This window comes from Crotalus tigris, unplaced genomic scaffold, assembly GCF_016545835.1.
Source record: "Crotalus tigris isolate CLP2741 ecotype Arizona unplaced genomic scaffold, ASM1654583v1 scf7180000019021.11574027:1482141, whole genome shotgun sequence".
Classification (NCBI taxonomy): domain Eukaryota; kingdom Metazoa; phylum Chordata; class Lepidosauria; order Squamata; family Viperidae; genus Crotalus; species Crotalus tigris.
The window spans coordinates 272,565-290,180 of record NW_024097333.1 but is presented as its reverse complement, the minus strand read 5'-3'; the positions used below and the strand labels follow the sequence as shown (position 1 = coordinate 290,180).

General features: G+C 47.5%; 2 protein-coding genes across 3 annotated transcripts; one reads left to right on the top strand and one right to left on the bottom strand.

Annotated features, from left to right (window-relative positions):
- The first annotated feature begins 13 nt into the window (after positions 1 to 13).
- Positions 14 to 5,075, top strand: PEX11B (peroxisomal biogenesis factor 11 beta). The gene is made up of 4 exons (XM_039358468.1): positions 14 to 183; positions 1,806 to 1,921; positions 2,798 to 2,999; positions 4,088 to 5,075. Exons 1-4 carry the CDS (start codon positions 128 to 130, stop codon positions 4,458 to 4,460), a joined length of 747 nt encoding a protein of 248 aa, XP_039214402.1. The 5' UTR covers positions 14 to 127; the 3' UTR covers positions 4,461 to 5,075.
- A 1,626-nt stretch (positions 5,076 to 6,701) lies between these two features.
- On the bottom strand, positions 6,702 to 16,875 carry NUDT17 (nudix hydrolase 17). Of its 2 annotated transcripts, none has more exons than XM_039358534.1 (8): positions 16,580 to 16,875; positions 13,601 to 13,723; positions 12,596 to 12,779; positions 11,604 to 11,629; positions 10,420 to 10,512; positions 9,830 to 9,928; positions 8,426 to 8,587; positions 6,702 to 7,196 (listed from the first exon to the last, which is right to left on the bottom strand). In XM_039358534.1, the coding sequence occupies exons 1-8, from the start codon at positions 16,652 to 16,654 to the stop codon at positions 6,759 to 6,761; spliced, it is 1,200 nt and encodes a 399-aa protein (XP_039214468.1). In that variant the 5' UTR covers positions 16,655 to 16,875; the 3' UTR covers positions 6,702 to 6,758. The 2 variants fall into 2 exon arrangements, with proteins under 2 accessions (XP_039214468.1, XP_039214469.1); XM_039358535.1 differs by having other exon boundaries at positions 6,903 to 7,196; positions 8,426 to 8,565; positions 16,580 to 16,846.
- Between the last annotated feature and the right edge of the window lie 741 nt (positions 16,876 to 17,616).

Here is a 17,616-nt window from a genome sequence, read left to right as displayed (position 1 = left end):
CGCTCCTGTAGCGGAGGCGGAAGTGGAGGTGTTTACCTCTCCTCCACGGCCCGACAGTCGGGCCAGGGCCGAGGCGGTCGGCCAGGCGGAGGCTGCTTGGTCGCTTCCTCCTTATTCGGCCTCCGCGATGGATTCCTGGGTCCGTTTCAGCGCCCAAAGCCAAGCCAAGGAGCGGGTGTTCAGGTTTGCGCGAGCGAAGGGCGGTGGGTGGAAATCCCGGAGTACAGGCAGTCCTCGACTTACGACAGTTCGCTTAGTGACCGTTCAACGTTACAACGGCACCGAAAAAAGGGACTGGGGGCCGTTTTTCACACTTAACGACCGTTGCAGGGTCACGTGATCCAAATTTGGACCCTTGGCCGCCGACTCCTATTTATGACCGTTGCAGTGTCCCAAAGTCACGTGATCTCCTTTGGTGACCTTCTGACAAGCAAAGTCAATGGGGGAAGCCAGATTCACTTAACAACCGGGTGACCAACTTAACAACTGCAGGGATTCACTTAATAACGAACAAGAAAGGTCGTAAAAAGGGGCAAAGCTCACTTAACAAATGTCTCACTTAACAGCAGAAATTTCCAGCTCAGTTGTGGTCATAAGTCGAGGACTTCCCTGTACTTTATTTTTAAAAATCATGGGATGCATTTGGTTTCAGTTGAGTTAATCTCGGAAGGGATCAAGAGAAGAGAGTATTTGTGGCTCAGGATTGACCTTTGGGGTCCTTGGTGCTCTCTGAGTTTGGTGCTTTTCCTGCAGAAATGTTAATATCAAACTACTTAAAGGCAGCTGCCCCACTGATTCCAGTTGTGCTTTGTATTGCAAACAGGGACTTGCACGTAACTAGGCCACAACAACAACAGTGGCAACCCTTGCTTTCTTTTCCTCTTGGTGTTGCTTTTCTCTCGTCCTCACCCCATGGATGAAAGAGGCGTAGGTGCCCTTAACTCTGTCATCCACATTTTTATCTTTTGCCCCAACCCACACTCCGCCACTTCTTCAAAGAGAGTTTTAGGGTGGCTACCTTGGAAAGAATTTGGATGTCTGGAAACTGAGGCAACGAAAACAGCATGGATATCGGCAATGAGGGCATCAAATCTTATGCTGATAGAAGATAGCAAAAATGCTGCGGTTTGTTCCTAAAAGTGGATCCCCAATTTCCTTCCTTCCTTGTTTACTTAGGTGTATGTAATCGCATAGGGCAGGGGTCTTCAAGCTTGGCCCTGGAACTCGGCACTGATCCTGACGCTTCTGCTGAGCCCAGAAGAAGCGCCGATCGGCTGGAATGTTGCAGCATCTCCAGGGTCTTGTGATTTACATTCAGATGCTTGACAACTGATTCATATTTATGACGATCAGTGTCCCAGGGTCATGTGAAGTGACCAAAACCTGTTGCAACCACCCAGCAGACGGGGGGAATAAAAACCAAACACCCCCCACCAACACCCCCGCTGCCAATCCTCAACAGAAATGCTCACAACAATGAAAACCTCAGACAGGAGGAAGAGCGCAGCCGGGCAGGCAGGTGTGTCTTGCTCGGCTGTGGCTTGGGGGGCATTTTTTTCAGGGCCATTGTAACTTCAAACAGTCACTAAGCGAACTGTTGTAAGTCGAGGACTACCTGTACTTTATCACTTTTGTCCTTTTTTTTTTTTTTGGTCATCAAGTTTTTGATTCCTTGCTAGATGACTGGTGGTACTCGGATGTTGCCACATCCTAAAAGTGGTACAATGGGTGAAAAGGTTGAAAAGCCCTGCTTTAGCTAACACATCTCGTTTGGATCTCTTTAACTGTTCTTGTATTCTGTCCAGAGCTGCCCAGTATGCCTGCACTCTACTAAGCTATGCCCTGCAGAAGAATGGCGCTGGACCGGATTTTCTTGCTAGGATTAAGCAACTGGAGTCTCATCTGAGTTTGGGACGCAAGCGTAAGTGTGGCGGGAATTGACTGGGGTGGGAGGGCAGAGTTGCAGCAGGCATTTTGGCCCTAAAAGGGCAAGAAGGTGGGGGGGGAGAGAAAGGGAATTTGCTGCTGAATCGGAAGCAGCCGCAGCTATCAAGGGAAAGCAACAAGGGAGATAGCAGGAGGAACAAAGAAACAGGCAGAGAAGAGATGGAGTTTGTAAGGAGGTTGAGAGGCATGCAGTGCCAAAGCTGGCTATGCCCCCTGCATTTTTGCATTTTATATTATAAACTAATAAAAAAGAAAATTGATAATAAAAAAAGTAATTGCTTGCCATTCCACCCAGCCTATTTCAAGGCCTCTGTAAGGACCCACCCCACTTTGCATCTTAAGAAGACAGAACTCTTGGAATAGTTCTTCCAACAGGCATCCTTTATTAAGAGAAAATGGTTGCAGGCGTTCTAGACAGGACTTGGGTCCAAGCTCTCCCATTCAAGGTTTTAAGGGGTTCCCCAGTAGCCCCACCCAATCACCCCCTTCTTCCAGCGACAGTCTCAGGCATTACACTCCCACCCCCTTTTCCTTATTGCCAGCTGGAGGGAGATTTCAGAGAGGAGTACATGAAAGGTAATAGCCCCATTGTTATGGTTAGTCCTTTTGGTGCTATCCACATCCAGTTCCTTTGAAGTGTACCGAAGGAAGTGAGGGCCATACAGCCCCTTTGTTCACCCCCCTTCCCCTTCATCGTATGACAGAATCCAGAGAAGGCAGAAATGGGGTTTTCTGTAGTTGATAACTAGAGATGAAATATAATTGGATTCTGACAGCCTCTCTCTTGGCGAGCTGTGAAAATAAGCCAGGGTGGATTGTGCACGTCTGTGACTCTGGCCTTCCTTTTCAGTATTCCGGCTGGGGAACTCTGCTGACGCTCTGGAGGCAGCCAAAAGAGCCATCCACCTGTCGGATATTGTCCTTCGTTTCTGCATCACAGTGAGCCATTTGAACCGAGCCATGTACTTCGCCTGTGACAACATCCTGTGGGCGGGGAAATCGGGTCTCGTTCCACACATGGACCATGAGAAGTGGAGTCAGCGGTCATTCAGGTGAGGTGGAAGCCCCTCCCTCCGAGCTTTGACCTCTGCTTGAGGGCTCTCAAGTTGTGGAGGAAATGGCTAATTCAGTTCCGAGAACGCAAAGCAAGTCTTATCAAATTAAGAACTTTGAAGTGCTCTTTAAAAACTCATTTCCTTAGACCACAAAGAGCTTTCAAAAGCAATCCTTTAAACCACTGGTAGGCAACCTCGGCTCTTTTATGACTGGTGGACTTCAACTCCCAGGATTCCTGAGTCATAGCTGACTCAGGAATTCTGGGAGTTGAAGTCCACCAGTCATAATAGAGCCGAGGTTGCCTACTCCTGCTTTAAACAATGATGTACAGATGTTGCATGCCTATAATTGCTAAAGTCCAATTTAGATGGCAAGGGGAACTTTGGATTAAGAAGCTTTTACACACACACATATAAGAAGCCTGGGAATTTTATGTATGGCTTTTGAAATATTAGGCTGACTTTGAAAGATGAAAGCAGCGTATATATCAGTGGTGGCGAACCTATGGCACGGGTGCCAGAGGCGGCACTGAGAGCCCTCTCTGTGGGCATGCGCACCGTCGCCCCAGTCCTAGGTCTTCAGCTGGGTTTTATAAAACCTTTTCGCTTTAGGCCGCCGTGTACAAAAAAAAAAAAAAAAAGGTTCAATCAGTCAATTTCAACTTCTCACGGGAAAAAAAAAGACCTTGCAAAGTTGGAATTGATTGAACTTTTTAGTCCCACCCAGTCTGCCGTTACCACCGCAGCCACACCCACCCAATGGGCCACACCTACCCAATGGGTCACACCCATCCGGCACCCAATGATGCATAAGTGGGTTTTGGGTTGCAGTTTGGGCACTCGGTCTCTAAAAGGTTCGCCATCACTGGTGTGTGTATGTATGTATGTATGTATTTATGTAGGTCTTTGGTTATTCGGGTTTTCTCCCGCGTAAAACTGGAAGTGTCTTGGCGACGTTTCAACGAAGTCCCATTCGTCATCTTCAGGCTGGTGTTTTCAGCTTCGTGCTTCAAGGAGCAATGTGTGGTCTTAGCTGTTTCTTCCTTCCTATTTATTATTTTGCTCTTTCTTCACATCCTTTCCAGATATTACCTCTTTGCGCTGATCATGAACTTGAGCCGGGATGCCTATGAAATCCGTCTCTTGATGGAGTGCGAGATGAACGCCAAGTCTCATAAAGGAAGCTGCAGAAATGGCAGGTCCGCCCCGGGGGAGGACCATCGCTCCCACCAGCTGGCCCAGAGGCTGAAGCTGCAGCTCTGTCTCCTGGCCCAAGTGCTGCAGAACAACCCTCCGCTGCTCCTCGACGTGATGAAAAACACCTGTGACATTTTCATTCCTTTGGACAAGCTGGGCATGTACAAGACCAGTTCTGGTTTCGTGGGTCTTTGCGGCCTGACCTCCTCCATCCTCTCCATCCTCACCATCCTCCACCCGTGGCTGAAGCTGAAACCTTGATTGGCGCTGATCAGCCTGGCTAGCTGAAGTTCTTCCCTTCTTTTCCCAGTCCGGAAACTAGGCTGGGAAGCTAGTACGTAACATGGCAGACTCAGCCAGCCAGGCCCTGCTTGGGAAAAGGGGTTCCTCTGAAGTGGGGGGGGGGGGGCTTTGGAGAAAGGAGCCTTAAGTTGAGCCCAACAGGTTGACTAGCAACTCTACAAATGGACCTTGTGGGGGCCTTTAGTATTTGGGTTATCAGGCTGGGGATAACCGAAACAACGTTGTCATGTCCTATTTATTCCGGAAGAAACAAACGAAGAAAAACTGCACTAGCCATGTTGTAGATTAATGAAGATCTCCCTGATATGATGTTATGTTGCTTCTCAGCTAGAGACTGGGAACAAACCACGTTTGTTCCCTGTGTTCAGGGTCTCTTGGCTTTTAATTCATAGTTGGGATGGCCAGAGGCTTGAGGACCTGAAAAATAAACGTTTTGACACCAAGACTGACTCTCATTTGTTAATAGGGATATAGGACTTACAGGTCAGTGTTGTGATCTATGGCACTATTTACTCGTCTTGAATTATTTTCCTTCTTCAAAAAAGTAAACATTTTAAAATAAAGTTAACCACTGAAATATAAGTAGTGGGAGCTAAATGTAACCACGTTATTTTTTCCCCCTCATATATTCTGTTTTTTTATAAGTCCGGTTGTCACGACTGAACTTCCAGACAACTTTACCTGGGTGACTGAAAATCTTCATCAACATACTTATAGGACACAGGTAGTCCTTGACTTACAACAGTTCATTTAGTGACCGTTCAAAGTTACAATGTCCACTGAAAAAAGTGACTTATGACCATTTTTTACACGACTGTTGCAGCATCCCTCACGGTCACATAATTTACATTTGTATGTTTGACAACTGGCTTGTTGTGAGTCCGTGCCAGTCAGTGGACCCGGCAGTTGAGTCTGGGGAATCAGAGGAGGAGGAGGGGTCTGGACAGCCATCAGAGTCGGAGGAAGGTTCTGGTGAGCTCCAGGATTTACAATCTGGTGAAGAGCCTGGCCCCTCCAATATGCTCAGGCTATGCGGGGAAGCTGAGTCAGACTCTGAGGACTCACAACTGGAAGACATCATAGACGCCACAAACCCAGACAGGCAACAAGAGCAGAATAGAGGGAGGCCATGGGGGGACTCCAAGGGAGGAGGAGAAGGCATTGAAAAACCACACTGTGGGGCTGCATAATAAAAAGGGAAGGTGTGGGCGGTGCTGGTTGCTGAAGGCAAGTCCGTTGCAAAGGACTCAAGTTTCATGGAATTGTTTTGTTTGCCTTGCTTGTAACCAATTCTCCATTTGCATCGTGTTTTGTTTGCCTTTGCTTTTGGGACATTTTGCAGGTCTGTACCTAATTAATAAAAGGGGTTTGTTTTCCCTGCATTTCCAGCCTACTTGTTAAAAGAGGGGTTTGTCCTTGTAAGTTAACAAGGACTCACATAGGCTGGGACAGAACATGGCTCACATTTATGACGGCTGAACTATCCCTGGGGTCAGGGGATCCCCTTTTGTGACCTTCTGGCAAGCAAAGTCAAGGGGGAAGCCAGATTCACTTAACAACCGTGTTGCTAACTTAATAACTACCATGATTCACTTAACGACTGTGACAAGAAAGACTGTAAAATAGGGCAAAATTAACAAATGTCTCGCAACATACATTTTGGGCTCAACTGTGGTCCTAAGGTGAGGACTACCTGTACATGGTTATAAAATTTGATCCATGTGTTTCTTTAGGCAGATTTTCACAATGTCTTTTTGAGATGAATAATATATATAATATCCTTGTGCTTATTCCCCTTTCAACTCCTGTTCATCGGGGCCTGTACAGGAAAACCTGGATTCTATTATTGGATTTCTGATTCCAGGAACACTTTTACTCCCTAACAAAGTTCAGCACTTATTTTATGCCTTCTATGACTGACAGATGAGGGAAGGACATGCCGTCCTCAACTTACGACAATTGAGCCCAACATTTCTGTTGCTAAGTGAGACGCTTATTAAAGTGAGTTTTACCTCTCTTTTTTTGCCACAGTGGTGAAGCGAATCCCTGCCGTTCTTAAAGTCAGTTGCACGGTCGTTAAGCGAATTTGGCTTCTTCCCCATTGACTTTGCTTGTCAGAAGTTTGCCAAAAGGGATCACGTGATCCCGGGACACTGCGACGGTCATAAATAGGAGTCAGTTGCCAAGCGTCTGAATTCTAATCACGTGGCCACGGGGATGCTGCCATGGCCGTTAAGTGTAAAAAACGGTCCTAAGTCACTTTTTCCAGTGCCGTTGTAACTTCGAACGGTCACTAAATGAACTGTTGTTAAGTCGAGGACTATATCTGTAATGTAAACCCCAGAGACAAGCAAAAGCTAAATAAGACTCGTCATCTTTTGGCAACTGAGCAATGGCTGGAACACAGGCGCCCCACTCTCCAAAACAAAAGCCAAGGAGTGTTGGAGCCAAACATCTGCCAGGCAACTCCAGATGCATCAGCTGGACTCTGGAGGGCTGCCCAGGGCATCCTCCTGCTTTCCAGGTGTTTGAGCATCCTCGGCCGTTCAGGGGGGAGACAAGTTCAGCCACTGCCGGAGGGCGTACTTGGTACCGGTGCTGACTTGCTCCACGTCCTCCCCTTGTGCTGTGGCCAGGAAGGTGGCGGTGGGGATTACCAGGGTCTTGGTTGAGCCCTTCTCCAGTTCCACGATGCTGCTTACAAAGAGAGACAAGATACACAGAGATCTTTAAATGTGGGGAAGGAGGGAGACCAGTCTGCCCCTCGTCTCCCCCACCCTAAATTCCTTGCTAAAAATGAACGAGATCTGTCAAAGTTTGACCCCCATTAGTTCAAACGAGGAGGAGTGAGAAGCTATTAATTCAACAGACCTCTCCGTTTGCATGGCAACAGACCAATCATATATTTATACACTTGTAAACCAAATGGTAAAAAGAGACATTTATCTGTTGGGAGGTTCGGAGAAGAGCTAGAGCAGAAAGAGGAGAGACTTTGGACAAATCTTTAGTAATTGCCTGCCAATATGAAGGGCAAATTATTCAGAACGTTATCGATTGAAAAGCCTTAATAGCCCTTTCGTTTTACTAAAGGAAAAAATACTGATGTTCCGAAGAATCCAGTTTATCTACCTAAGACAGTGGTTCTCAACCTGTGGGTTGGGACCCCCATTTGGGGTCGAACGACCATTTCACGGGGGTCGCCAAACAACGCAGTCCGCCATTTTTTTCCCCCTTTTCCTTAGCTGTGCTGCTCCCTTTTATTCTATTGGCTTTTGAAAGCCAATAGAATAGACTCTCTTGAATCGAGTCTAATTCTATTGGCTTTCAAAAGCCAATAGGAATTGTCCAGGCTGTCTCTGCCCTGCTGAGCCCGCCAAAAGTCCCATTCTGCAAACGGTGCTGCACTAGTTGAGTAGTCCTCGACTTACGACCGGTTGAGTAGTCCTCGACTTACGACCGGTTGAGTAGTCCTCGACTTACGACCGGTTGAGTAGTCCTTGACTTATGACCAGTTGAGTAGCCCTCGACTTACAACCGGTTGGGGGTCACGGCGTTAAAAAGATTGAGAACCACTGACCTAAGAGAAGGAACCAATACTGATGGGCCAAACTATGTTTCCTTCAGCCAGCTTATGAGGACTAGACCAGGGGTCCCCAACTCCTGGACTGCGGGGCCACTACCGGGACGCGGCCTGTTCAGAACCAGGACGCGGGAGAAATGGGCAAGCACACACGTGTGAAGTTCCACTCGTGAGTGGAGGGCGGGCACGACGCTCGCACAAATGGAGCAGTGCGCCCACCTGCCACTCAATGGCCTCCCTCTTTGCCAGGCCACCACACTGGAAAGGTTGGGGACCGCTGGACTAGGCCCTTGGCTCTTGCTTTCAAACTAGACAAGCCGGGATGCTCTTCCCTGCCACGTACCTGACAGTGGGCGGTGCCCCCCTGCCCGCCCCTGGGATCTCGCCTTCTGCCCCGTCCTCCGTAGCCACAATGGATGCCAGGGTGGGGCGGTCCAGCCAAGCGACAGCGCTGACCTCGGCTTCGTTGGGCTTCAGCCTGGCCTATCGAGAGATGTGGATCAATCTGCAATTCAAGCATCAAGACAGCGTTCCTCTTCTCTATCTCTCCCTCCACAAGAGACAACAAGGCCATTAATTCATTGCCATTAATTCATTGCTGCTGATTAAGCATCCAGCACCAGGCTGAAGCTGCCCTTCGCTGCACGGACTCCTGCTGGTAGCGGTCCAACTGGGAGAGTGCGGGAGAACCATTTAAATCTCATCTCCTTATCATTAAATGGCTTCTTTTGAACATTGCAGTCTCCAATCCCGTGTGCAGACGTTTCACCGTAAGAAATTACCCCAAATTACAAAACTCTAATTAAACATTACAATTGAGAAGCAGCTCTGGAGCTTCACGCTTAGCCTGTTGGTAAACTCAGGAAGATTGTGGCTTAGGTAACAAACCATGGTTCAAATAAGATGGCTTTAAATATAACCTCGGGAGGTGGGGGCAATTTGCTGCTATCCTCTAGTCCAGTGGTTCTCAACCTTTTTAATGCCGCGACCCCCAACCGGTCATAAGTCGAGGACTACTCAACCGGTCGTAAGCCGAGGACTACTCAACTGGTGCAGCCCCGTTTGCAGAATGGGACTTTTGGCGGGCTCAGCAGGGCAGAGACAGCCTGGACAATTCCTATTGGCTTTTGAAAGCCAATAGAATTAGACTCTATTCAAGAGAGTCTAATTCTATTGGCTTTCAAAAGCCAATAGAATAAAAGGGAGTAGCACAGCTAAGGAAAAAGGGGAAAAAAAATGGCGGACTGCGTTGTTTGGCGACCCCCGTGAAATGGTTGTTTGACCCCAAATGGGGTCCCGACCCACAGGTTGAGAACCACTGCTCTAGTCCCTAAGGCATCAGGCTGGCCTGACTTTGGGCTGCTTGCTCTCAGCCCAGCCTACCTCTGTGTTGTGGGATCAAATTAAAGGAGAGCCCGATGCACGTCATCTCGGGCTAAGGAAAGGTGAATCCAATCAGTGGAATTAATGCCAGGAGCTGTAGTGGTGCAGTGGTTTAGGAGGCTGACTCTGCCCACTGCCAGCAGTTCGATCCTGACCAGCTCAAGGTTGACTCAGCCTTCCGTCCTTCCGCGGTCGGTAAAAGGAGGACCCAGATGGTTGGGGGAAAGATGCTGTAAACCGCTTAGAGAGGGATATAACGCACTATGAAGCACTATGTAAGTCTAGGTGCTATTAAAAGTAAGAAGACGCTTCTGCTCCAAACACCTCGGTGGGGAGGGGAGCGTGGCCAACGTGCCCCACTCACCTGGAGCTGCTGGTGGCTCTCGTGCAAGGCCAAGTGCAGGTAGATCACGATGTGGTGGCGCTGGGGCAAACCTTGGCTCAGCTGGGGAGGGTACACAGACTGCAGTGGGAGACAAGACAAGGTGAAATGGGATTGCAGTCGTGGCGAGTATCTGTAGCTCGGGCGGAGGATGAGGATGGAGGTTCATCCTCCGAGCTTCTGGGTTGGTTTCCAAACATTTCACTACGGAGCAATGCAAGAAGGTTTCACAGCAACACAAGACCCAATTCGCTGGAACAATGCAGGAGTCATCGGCCACGCTACCACCTGCCATGCACACGAGTTTATCGAAGCCTGGCACTCCACAAGCACTTCCATCAACAGACACAACGACCTACAAAGCCAATGAACCCCTCCGAATTCAAATCAACCGCACAGCCAATCAGGGACATTACTGACCCTCAAGCAACCCACATATTCCCCCCCCCAAACCAACACTTCACCTCCCAATGACCTTCACCTGATGTGACCTTCCCATCACAAGACCCTCAGCTGGCGTGACCCACACCTGACCCTTCACAAGAACTGGGGGGATCTTGGGGTTGTGTTACCTCCCAGAGGGCCAGCAGGTGCCAGGAGAATTCCCCATCCTGCAGCTGCAAGCCGGTCTCTTCCTCCAGCTCCCTCAGCCCGGCATCCAGCAGCTGCGGAGAAGAAAGGAACAAGGGTGGGGAGACAAGACACGTCCTGAAATTGATGGGCATCGGGGCTGCTGCACTCAGAAGAGAGCCTCTGACCATGGACAGAGTGCTCCCCATCCCACAGACCCCCTTGACTCAAGCTTCGATTCTCTCACCCTGCGTGCTGTCCCGCTCACTCAAATGTAACAGTGGTTTAGTGGGTTTATTAATATTCCCCAGAAATTCACCCAAATCTCAGAATTGTCCCAATGAAGTCCAGTCAAAAGCAGACCGGTGCTAGTCCACAGAACAGTGGCTGGTGAGTCTGCAAGGCACTTGAAAGTTTCCCAATCAAAATAAACCCTCCAGGCAAAATTAAATCCACAACACAAGCGGGGATCACGAGGCACAATCCAAGTCATGCACAGGGTTAATCCAAAGCAAGGCAGGAATCAACGACCAGAAAACACACAGCTAGGAAATGAACGTGTTGTTCCCCACATCATCTGTCTGCTGTGCTAAATAGCCAGTTTCTGGTGCAGCACATCAAGAGTGGCGAGGGTTTCTCCTCATGAGTAGTCGGGCTGACCTTCTCTGCTCCTGTCTTTTCTCTTGGATCGGGTGCAGAAGGCAGTTCCTCTTCATCACTGACCAGCTGCAGCTGCGTGCTTTCCCCACCTGAAGCCTCAGGGCTGTCCTGCTGCAGCTGCACTTCAGCTAAATCCCTCCCAGACGGCTGCTCGGAGCCACTGATCAACTCCCCTCCTGTGGTACCCAGAACTGGTTCATCCTCTGAACTGACCTCTGGAGAGGTATCTGGGGATGCGTTCGGGAGATCATAACACCCTAGGGTGTTTTTTGTATCTGCTGATGCAGAGACCACCACACCACATAGACTGCCCTCAATTCTTTTTTTAACCTTTTTCCAAGACAGAATTTCTTCTCCGAATCCCTCAGGCCTTCTCCCAACAGGCTTTCAGGATTCCAAGAGGGTTAGAAGCTTGCAAAATACTGGCCAGATTTCCCCCCCACCAAAGGCTCCCTAAAGTCATTCCTGGCCTTTGATGCTCTCTGGATTCTCCCTTTTTGGTTTTGATTTTAAAAAAAGGCCTTACCTCTTCCTCCAGTTCAATATGGCCGCCTGCAAGGGGAAAAAAAAAAAAAAACATCCAGTTTCTGCCCTCACCAGCTGCTTCTGAAAACTGGGATTCAGTACAGGTAATCCTTGACTTACGACCGCAATACAGCCCCAAATTTGTTGTTAAGTGAGACTTCATTTACGTGAGTTTTAACCCACTTTACAACCTTTCTTGCCACACTTAATAATAATAATAATAAAAAAGTTGGAAGGGACCTTGGAGGTCATCTAGTCCAACCCCCTGCTCAGGCAGGAAACCCTATACCATTTCAGACAAAGGGCTGTCCAGATTCACTTGTTAAATGAATCCTTGCAGTTGTTCAGTGACTGTTGTTAAGTGAATCTGGTTTCCCCACTGCTTCTCAGAAGATCGCAAAAGGGGATCACGTGACCCTGGGACACTGCCAACATCTGCATTTTGATCACATGACCAGGAAGATGCTGCAAAGGTCTTAGCTGAAAAAGATCCTAAGTCACTTTTCCCAATGCCGTTGTAACTTTGAACGGCCACTAAACGAACTGTTGTAAATCAAGGACTACCTGGGATCCCTTTTCTGTTTTATGTTACATAAAAAGGCTGAAATTGCTCAGAGGGCCCCAGTGCAAATACTGCTGAGGGCCAAGATTTCCATTTCTTTTTTTTTTTATAAACAATTTTTATTATTTTTCCATTTTACACCAACAGAAGCTTAAGAACCAGCGTGGAGATATGGTGGTCAACTACAAAAAAAACCCAATAACATTATATAGATACAATTCATACAATATTTCTTAAACCTTCCCTCTCTATCTATGTAGAAATTATCATCAATTAAATTCAAATAAATTCATTCATTAATATATCTAAATATAATCAATAAAAACTTTCAACTGCTCAATATCAATATAATAATCAAATTCATACAATCCTATAGCCAATTCCATCCCATCCTCTCGCACCCGATCCCTCCCCCCTTCAGTTCTTCTTACCAGGAGGCACCCAAGCAGTGGGGAAGAGGCTGAGTGTTCTCGCCCGGCGGGTCAACAAAATCTTTTGGTTCGCCGATTCCAGGAGAACGGCCACCCCGACATCCACCCCCTGGCACCGGCTCTCCGTGGGGAGGGAAGCCCTTTGCTCCACAGTCAAATGCTTGATGGGGCAGAACGGGGGGCGCTGGAAGAGAGAAAAAAATGCCTCTGGATCGTGGAAATGGAAGATTTCACCGTCATGATTACGGAGGGGGGGGGTCCTCAAATTATGGCTGGTTGTTTAACGATTTACGAGAGAAAGAAAAATGAACTCTCAAAGTTATGATGGCCACCTGATCTTTTGCCGTCACGTGGTCATATTTTGGGCTCTTGGCCTCTGGCTCGCATTTACACCCAGTTGTTGCGCCGTCCCACAGTCCCGGAATCACATTTTGCAACTTTTAAAAAACATTTTCCCACCGTTGGATAAGCTGGATTAGAATGGCTACCTTAACGACCATGCTAAAAATGGTCATAAAATGGAGTCCGGTCATGGGATGACTCGGCACAATGACTATAGGTAGTCTTCAACGTACGACCATAATGGAGCCCAGAATTTACGTAGCTCAGCGAGAAATTTGTTAAGTGAGTTTCGCCCCATTTTACGACTTTTCTTGCCACAGTTGTTAAGTGGCTCACTGCAGTTGTTACACGGTTGTTAAGCGAATCCGGTTTCCCCATTGACGTTGCTCGTCAGGTCACAAATGGGGATCACAGGACCCCGGGACCGTCATAAACATGAGTCAGTTGCCAAGCAACCAACTGTAAATCACGGGACCATGGAGACACTGCAACGGTCATTAGTGTGAAAAATTGTCACTTTTTTCAATGCGGTTGTAACTTCGAACGGTCACTAAATGGACTGTTGTAAGTCGAGGGCTCCCTGTATAAAATTCTCAGGGCCATCAAAGGCGGAGAAGCACCTCTGTTCTCTCCTGGGGGGGGGGGGATCAAACCCCTTCGCACCTTCAAGAGGAGTCTGGTGGAGCCAGGAAATTCCTGGTCAGAAACGAGGAACTGGAGGGGTTTGAGAGCGCAGTGCACGATGCCGCTGTCTTCGTGGGGGGGACAGCAGTGGCCAACGATGCTCTGCAAGGCAAAGACAGATTGTGACCCTTCCTGAAGCCATAACCCCTTTGATACCCAGCCTGGGGAGGGGGGGTCTCTCTGCAGAGGGAGCAGCTAGAATTTAAGTCATATTTAACGCGAACCAGAAGGAGGGCTGAGAAAATAAACTACATGTCCACATCCTGGACACAATCTGTTTCAACTTCTCCCCTCTGGACGCTGCTGTAGGGCATGGCATGCCAAAACAATCAGACACAAAGTGCCGTCACTCTGCTAAACACCTAATTCCCACAGCCCTGTCTTAGGCCTAAGGATATTTACCCATGTAGTAGGGCTGTATTGCTATTTTTTCTTTTCATCTTTCCTACTTCCTTCTCCTGTTGGTATTGGTATTTATTCCTTGTTGTTGTACCTTATGATTGTAACTATGATCTATGACCACTCACTCTGTTGTTGTATATACACTATTGTTGTATATACCTGCACTGGAGACAAATTCCTTGGGTGTCCAATCACACTTGGCCAGTAAAGAATTCTGTTCTATAAGGCATTCTATTCTATTCTACAAAGAATTCTGTTCTATAAAGAATCCTATAAAGAATTCTATTCTATTAAGAATTCTATTCTATTAAAATAAAGAATTCTATTCTATAAAGAATTCTATTAATTCTATTCTATAAAGAATTCTATTAAGAATTCTATTCTAATAAAGAATTCTATTCTATAAAAAATTCTATTCTATTAAGAATTCTATTCTAATAAAGAATTCTATTTGATAAAGAATTCTATTCTATTCTATAAAGAATTCTATTAAGAATTCTATTCTATTCTAATAAAGATTCTATTCTATTAAGAATTCTATTCTATTAAAATAAAGAATTCTATTCTATAAAGAATTCTATTAATTCTATTCTATAAAGAATTCTATTCTATAAAGAATTCTATTAATTCTATAAAGAATTCTATTAAGAATTCTATTCTATTCTAATAAAGAATTCTATTTGGCCAGCTCAGCCCACCAGCCCAGGGGAAATGGAAGGGTTTCATTCTGATCTGTCCATGGAGATTTCAAGGGACAGAAGTTCGAGGTGGCCTTGTCCAAATTGCCTGCAACTCTTTCATGGTTGCAAGATTTGGTTGTAGGATCTGCAGCAGTCCAAAGTGGTTTGGCTGGTTGCCAGGACCCAGGGAGCTCCATTGAGTTTGCCCACTGAGTTAAAGTTAATCCAGTGGCTGCATTTGATTTCTCAACCACTTGAGTTCATTCTTTCTTAAGTAAAGGTAAGTACAGTCCAACTTAAGTAAAGTCCAACCAGAGGATCCTACGCCATTCCGGACAAATGCTTGTCCAGACTTTTCTTAAAAACTTCCAGGGATGGAGCTACCCACAACTTCCGGAAGAAAGCTGTTCCACTGGTTAATTGCAAAAGGCGGCCTTACTAGGAACTGCTTCCATCCTGCGACGAGATCTGTAATAACATCAAACATCCACATCTGCCTATCCCAGGTCCTTGGGAAGGACTCGATAGGTAGACAAAATGCTAAATCCAGTCTGAACATCTGGTTGACTGTGCGATGATCCATAACAATAATAATAATAATAATATAATATGCAAAAATATCATTTGCCTGTAAGCAAAAACTGGTGGGATCATAAAATAGAGAAAGTCATAGAAAATGATAAAATTAAACTGCTCTGGGACTTCAGAATTCAAACAGACAAGCACCTGCAACATAACACCCCAGACTTAACAATTGTAGATAAGAAAGACAAAAAAGTCTGGATAGTGGACGTGGCAGTGCATGGAGATAGCAGAATAGAAGAGAAAGAACTGGAGAAGATAACAAAATACAAAGACCTACAAATAGAAATAGAAAGATTGTGGCAAAAGCAAGCAAGGATAGTACCAATAGTGATAGGCTCCTTGGGTGCAATCCCAAAACAACTGGAGCACCACTTGAACACCATTGGCATTGACAAATTCGCTATCAGTCAATTGCAAAAGGCGGCCTTACTAGGAACTGCTTCCATCCTGCGACGATATCTGTAATACCATCAAACATCCACATCTGCCTATCCCAGGTCCTGGGTAAGGACTCGATAGGTAGACAAAATGCCAAATCCAGTCTAAACATCTGGCTGACTGTGCGATGATCCACAATAATAATAATAAAGTTGGAAGGGACCTTGGAGGTCATCTTCTAGTCCAACCCCTTACTCAGGCAGGAAGCCCTATACCATTTCAGACAAATGGCTGTCCAGCCTCTTAAAAACTTTCAGTGTTGGAGAATTCACCGCTTCTGGAGGCAGGTTGTTCCACTGGTTAATTGCCCTCACTTGTCAGGAAGTTTCTCCTTAATTCCAGGTTGCTTCTCTCCTGGATTAATTTTCCATCCGTTGTTTCTTGTCCTGCCTTCTGGTGCTTTGGAGAAATAGGTTGACAACCCCCCCTCCTTCTTTGTGGCAGCCCCTCAAATACTGAAATAGTTGCTATCATGTCCCCCCTGGTCCTTCTTTTCTCTAGACTGGCCATACCCAAATCCTGCTACCTGAAGTATCATCTCCAGGCCTTTTAATCGTCTTAGTTGCTCTTCCCTGCAACTTGGTCCAGAGTTGTAACATCTGTTTGATATGGGGGCGACCCAGACTGGATGCTGTACTCCAGGGGTGGCCTTACTAAGGCTTTGTAAGGCAGTACTAACCCTACTGGACTCCAGAAGATGATAGAGGGCAGGAAGACCAGGAGGAACGTTGTCCATGGGGTCGCGATGGGTCGGACACGACTTCGCAATTAACAACAACAACAACTAACCCTACTGGTGGTCTGGATTCTGTCCTTCCCCAGGGCAGCCCCCGTGCCCACCCCGCGTTGCTACCTGCTCGAAGCGGGCCCGTTGCGGGAAGCCGCCCCCTCTGCAGACGTGCACCGCCACTCTCCTGCCGGCCAGCATGCTCGGGGCTCTTCGGAGCAGGAAGCACGTGTGAACGGTAGGCTCGGCTCCTGCGGGCGTCTCCTCTTGCGATGCCCGGGCCGGGAGGGAGGTGGCGGCCCTCTAGCGGCGGTTCCCAGGCGCTTCAGCCCTTCTCCTGGCTGGGAGAGCGCCCTCTGCCGGCCCTGCTTTGCAAAAGGAATCCAGTCCTGCAGGTTGAGGAGTTGGTATCAACTGGAGATGATCCAGAATTTCTGCCCAGGTTGATTCCTGGAGGGGGCGGGGTCAAGCTGAGTTCCTGGGAACTTGATTGACGTTCGGAATGCTCAAGCAAAGAGTTGGACTGTTGTTGTTAGTTGTGAAGTCATGTCCAACCCATCACGACCCCATGGGCAACGTTCCTCCAGGCCTTCCTGTCCTCTGCCATCTTCTGGAGTCCATTGAAGCTCACGCCTGCTGCTTCAGTGATTCCATCCAGCCATCTCCTTCTCTGTCGTCCCCTTCTTCTTCTATCGCCCTCCATCTTTCCCAGCATCAGGCTCTTCTCCAGGGAGTCCTTTTTTCTCATTGTCATTGTTGCTGTTAGTTGTGAAGTCGTGTCCGACCCATCGCGACCCTATGGACAACGTTCCTCCAGGCCTTCCTGGCTTCTACCATCTTCTGGAGTCCACTGAAGCTCACGCCTGCTGCTTCAGGGACTCCATCCAGCCACCTCCTTCTCTGTCGTCCCCTTCTTCTCTTGCCCTCCATCTTTCCCAGCATTAGGCCCTTCTCCTTCCTTCTCATTAGGTGGCCAAAGTCCTTGAGTTTCAACTTCAGGATTCGGCCTTCTAAAGAGCAGTCTGGATTGATCTCCTCTAGGACTGACCGGTTGGACCGCCTTGCAGTGCAGGGGACTCGCAGGAGTCTTCTCCAGCACCAGAGTTCAAAGGCCTCCATTCTTTAGTGCTCAGCCTTTCTTATGGTCCAACTTTCACAGCCGT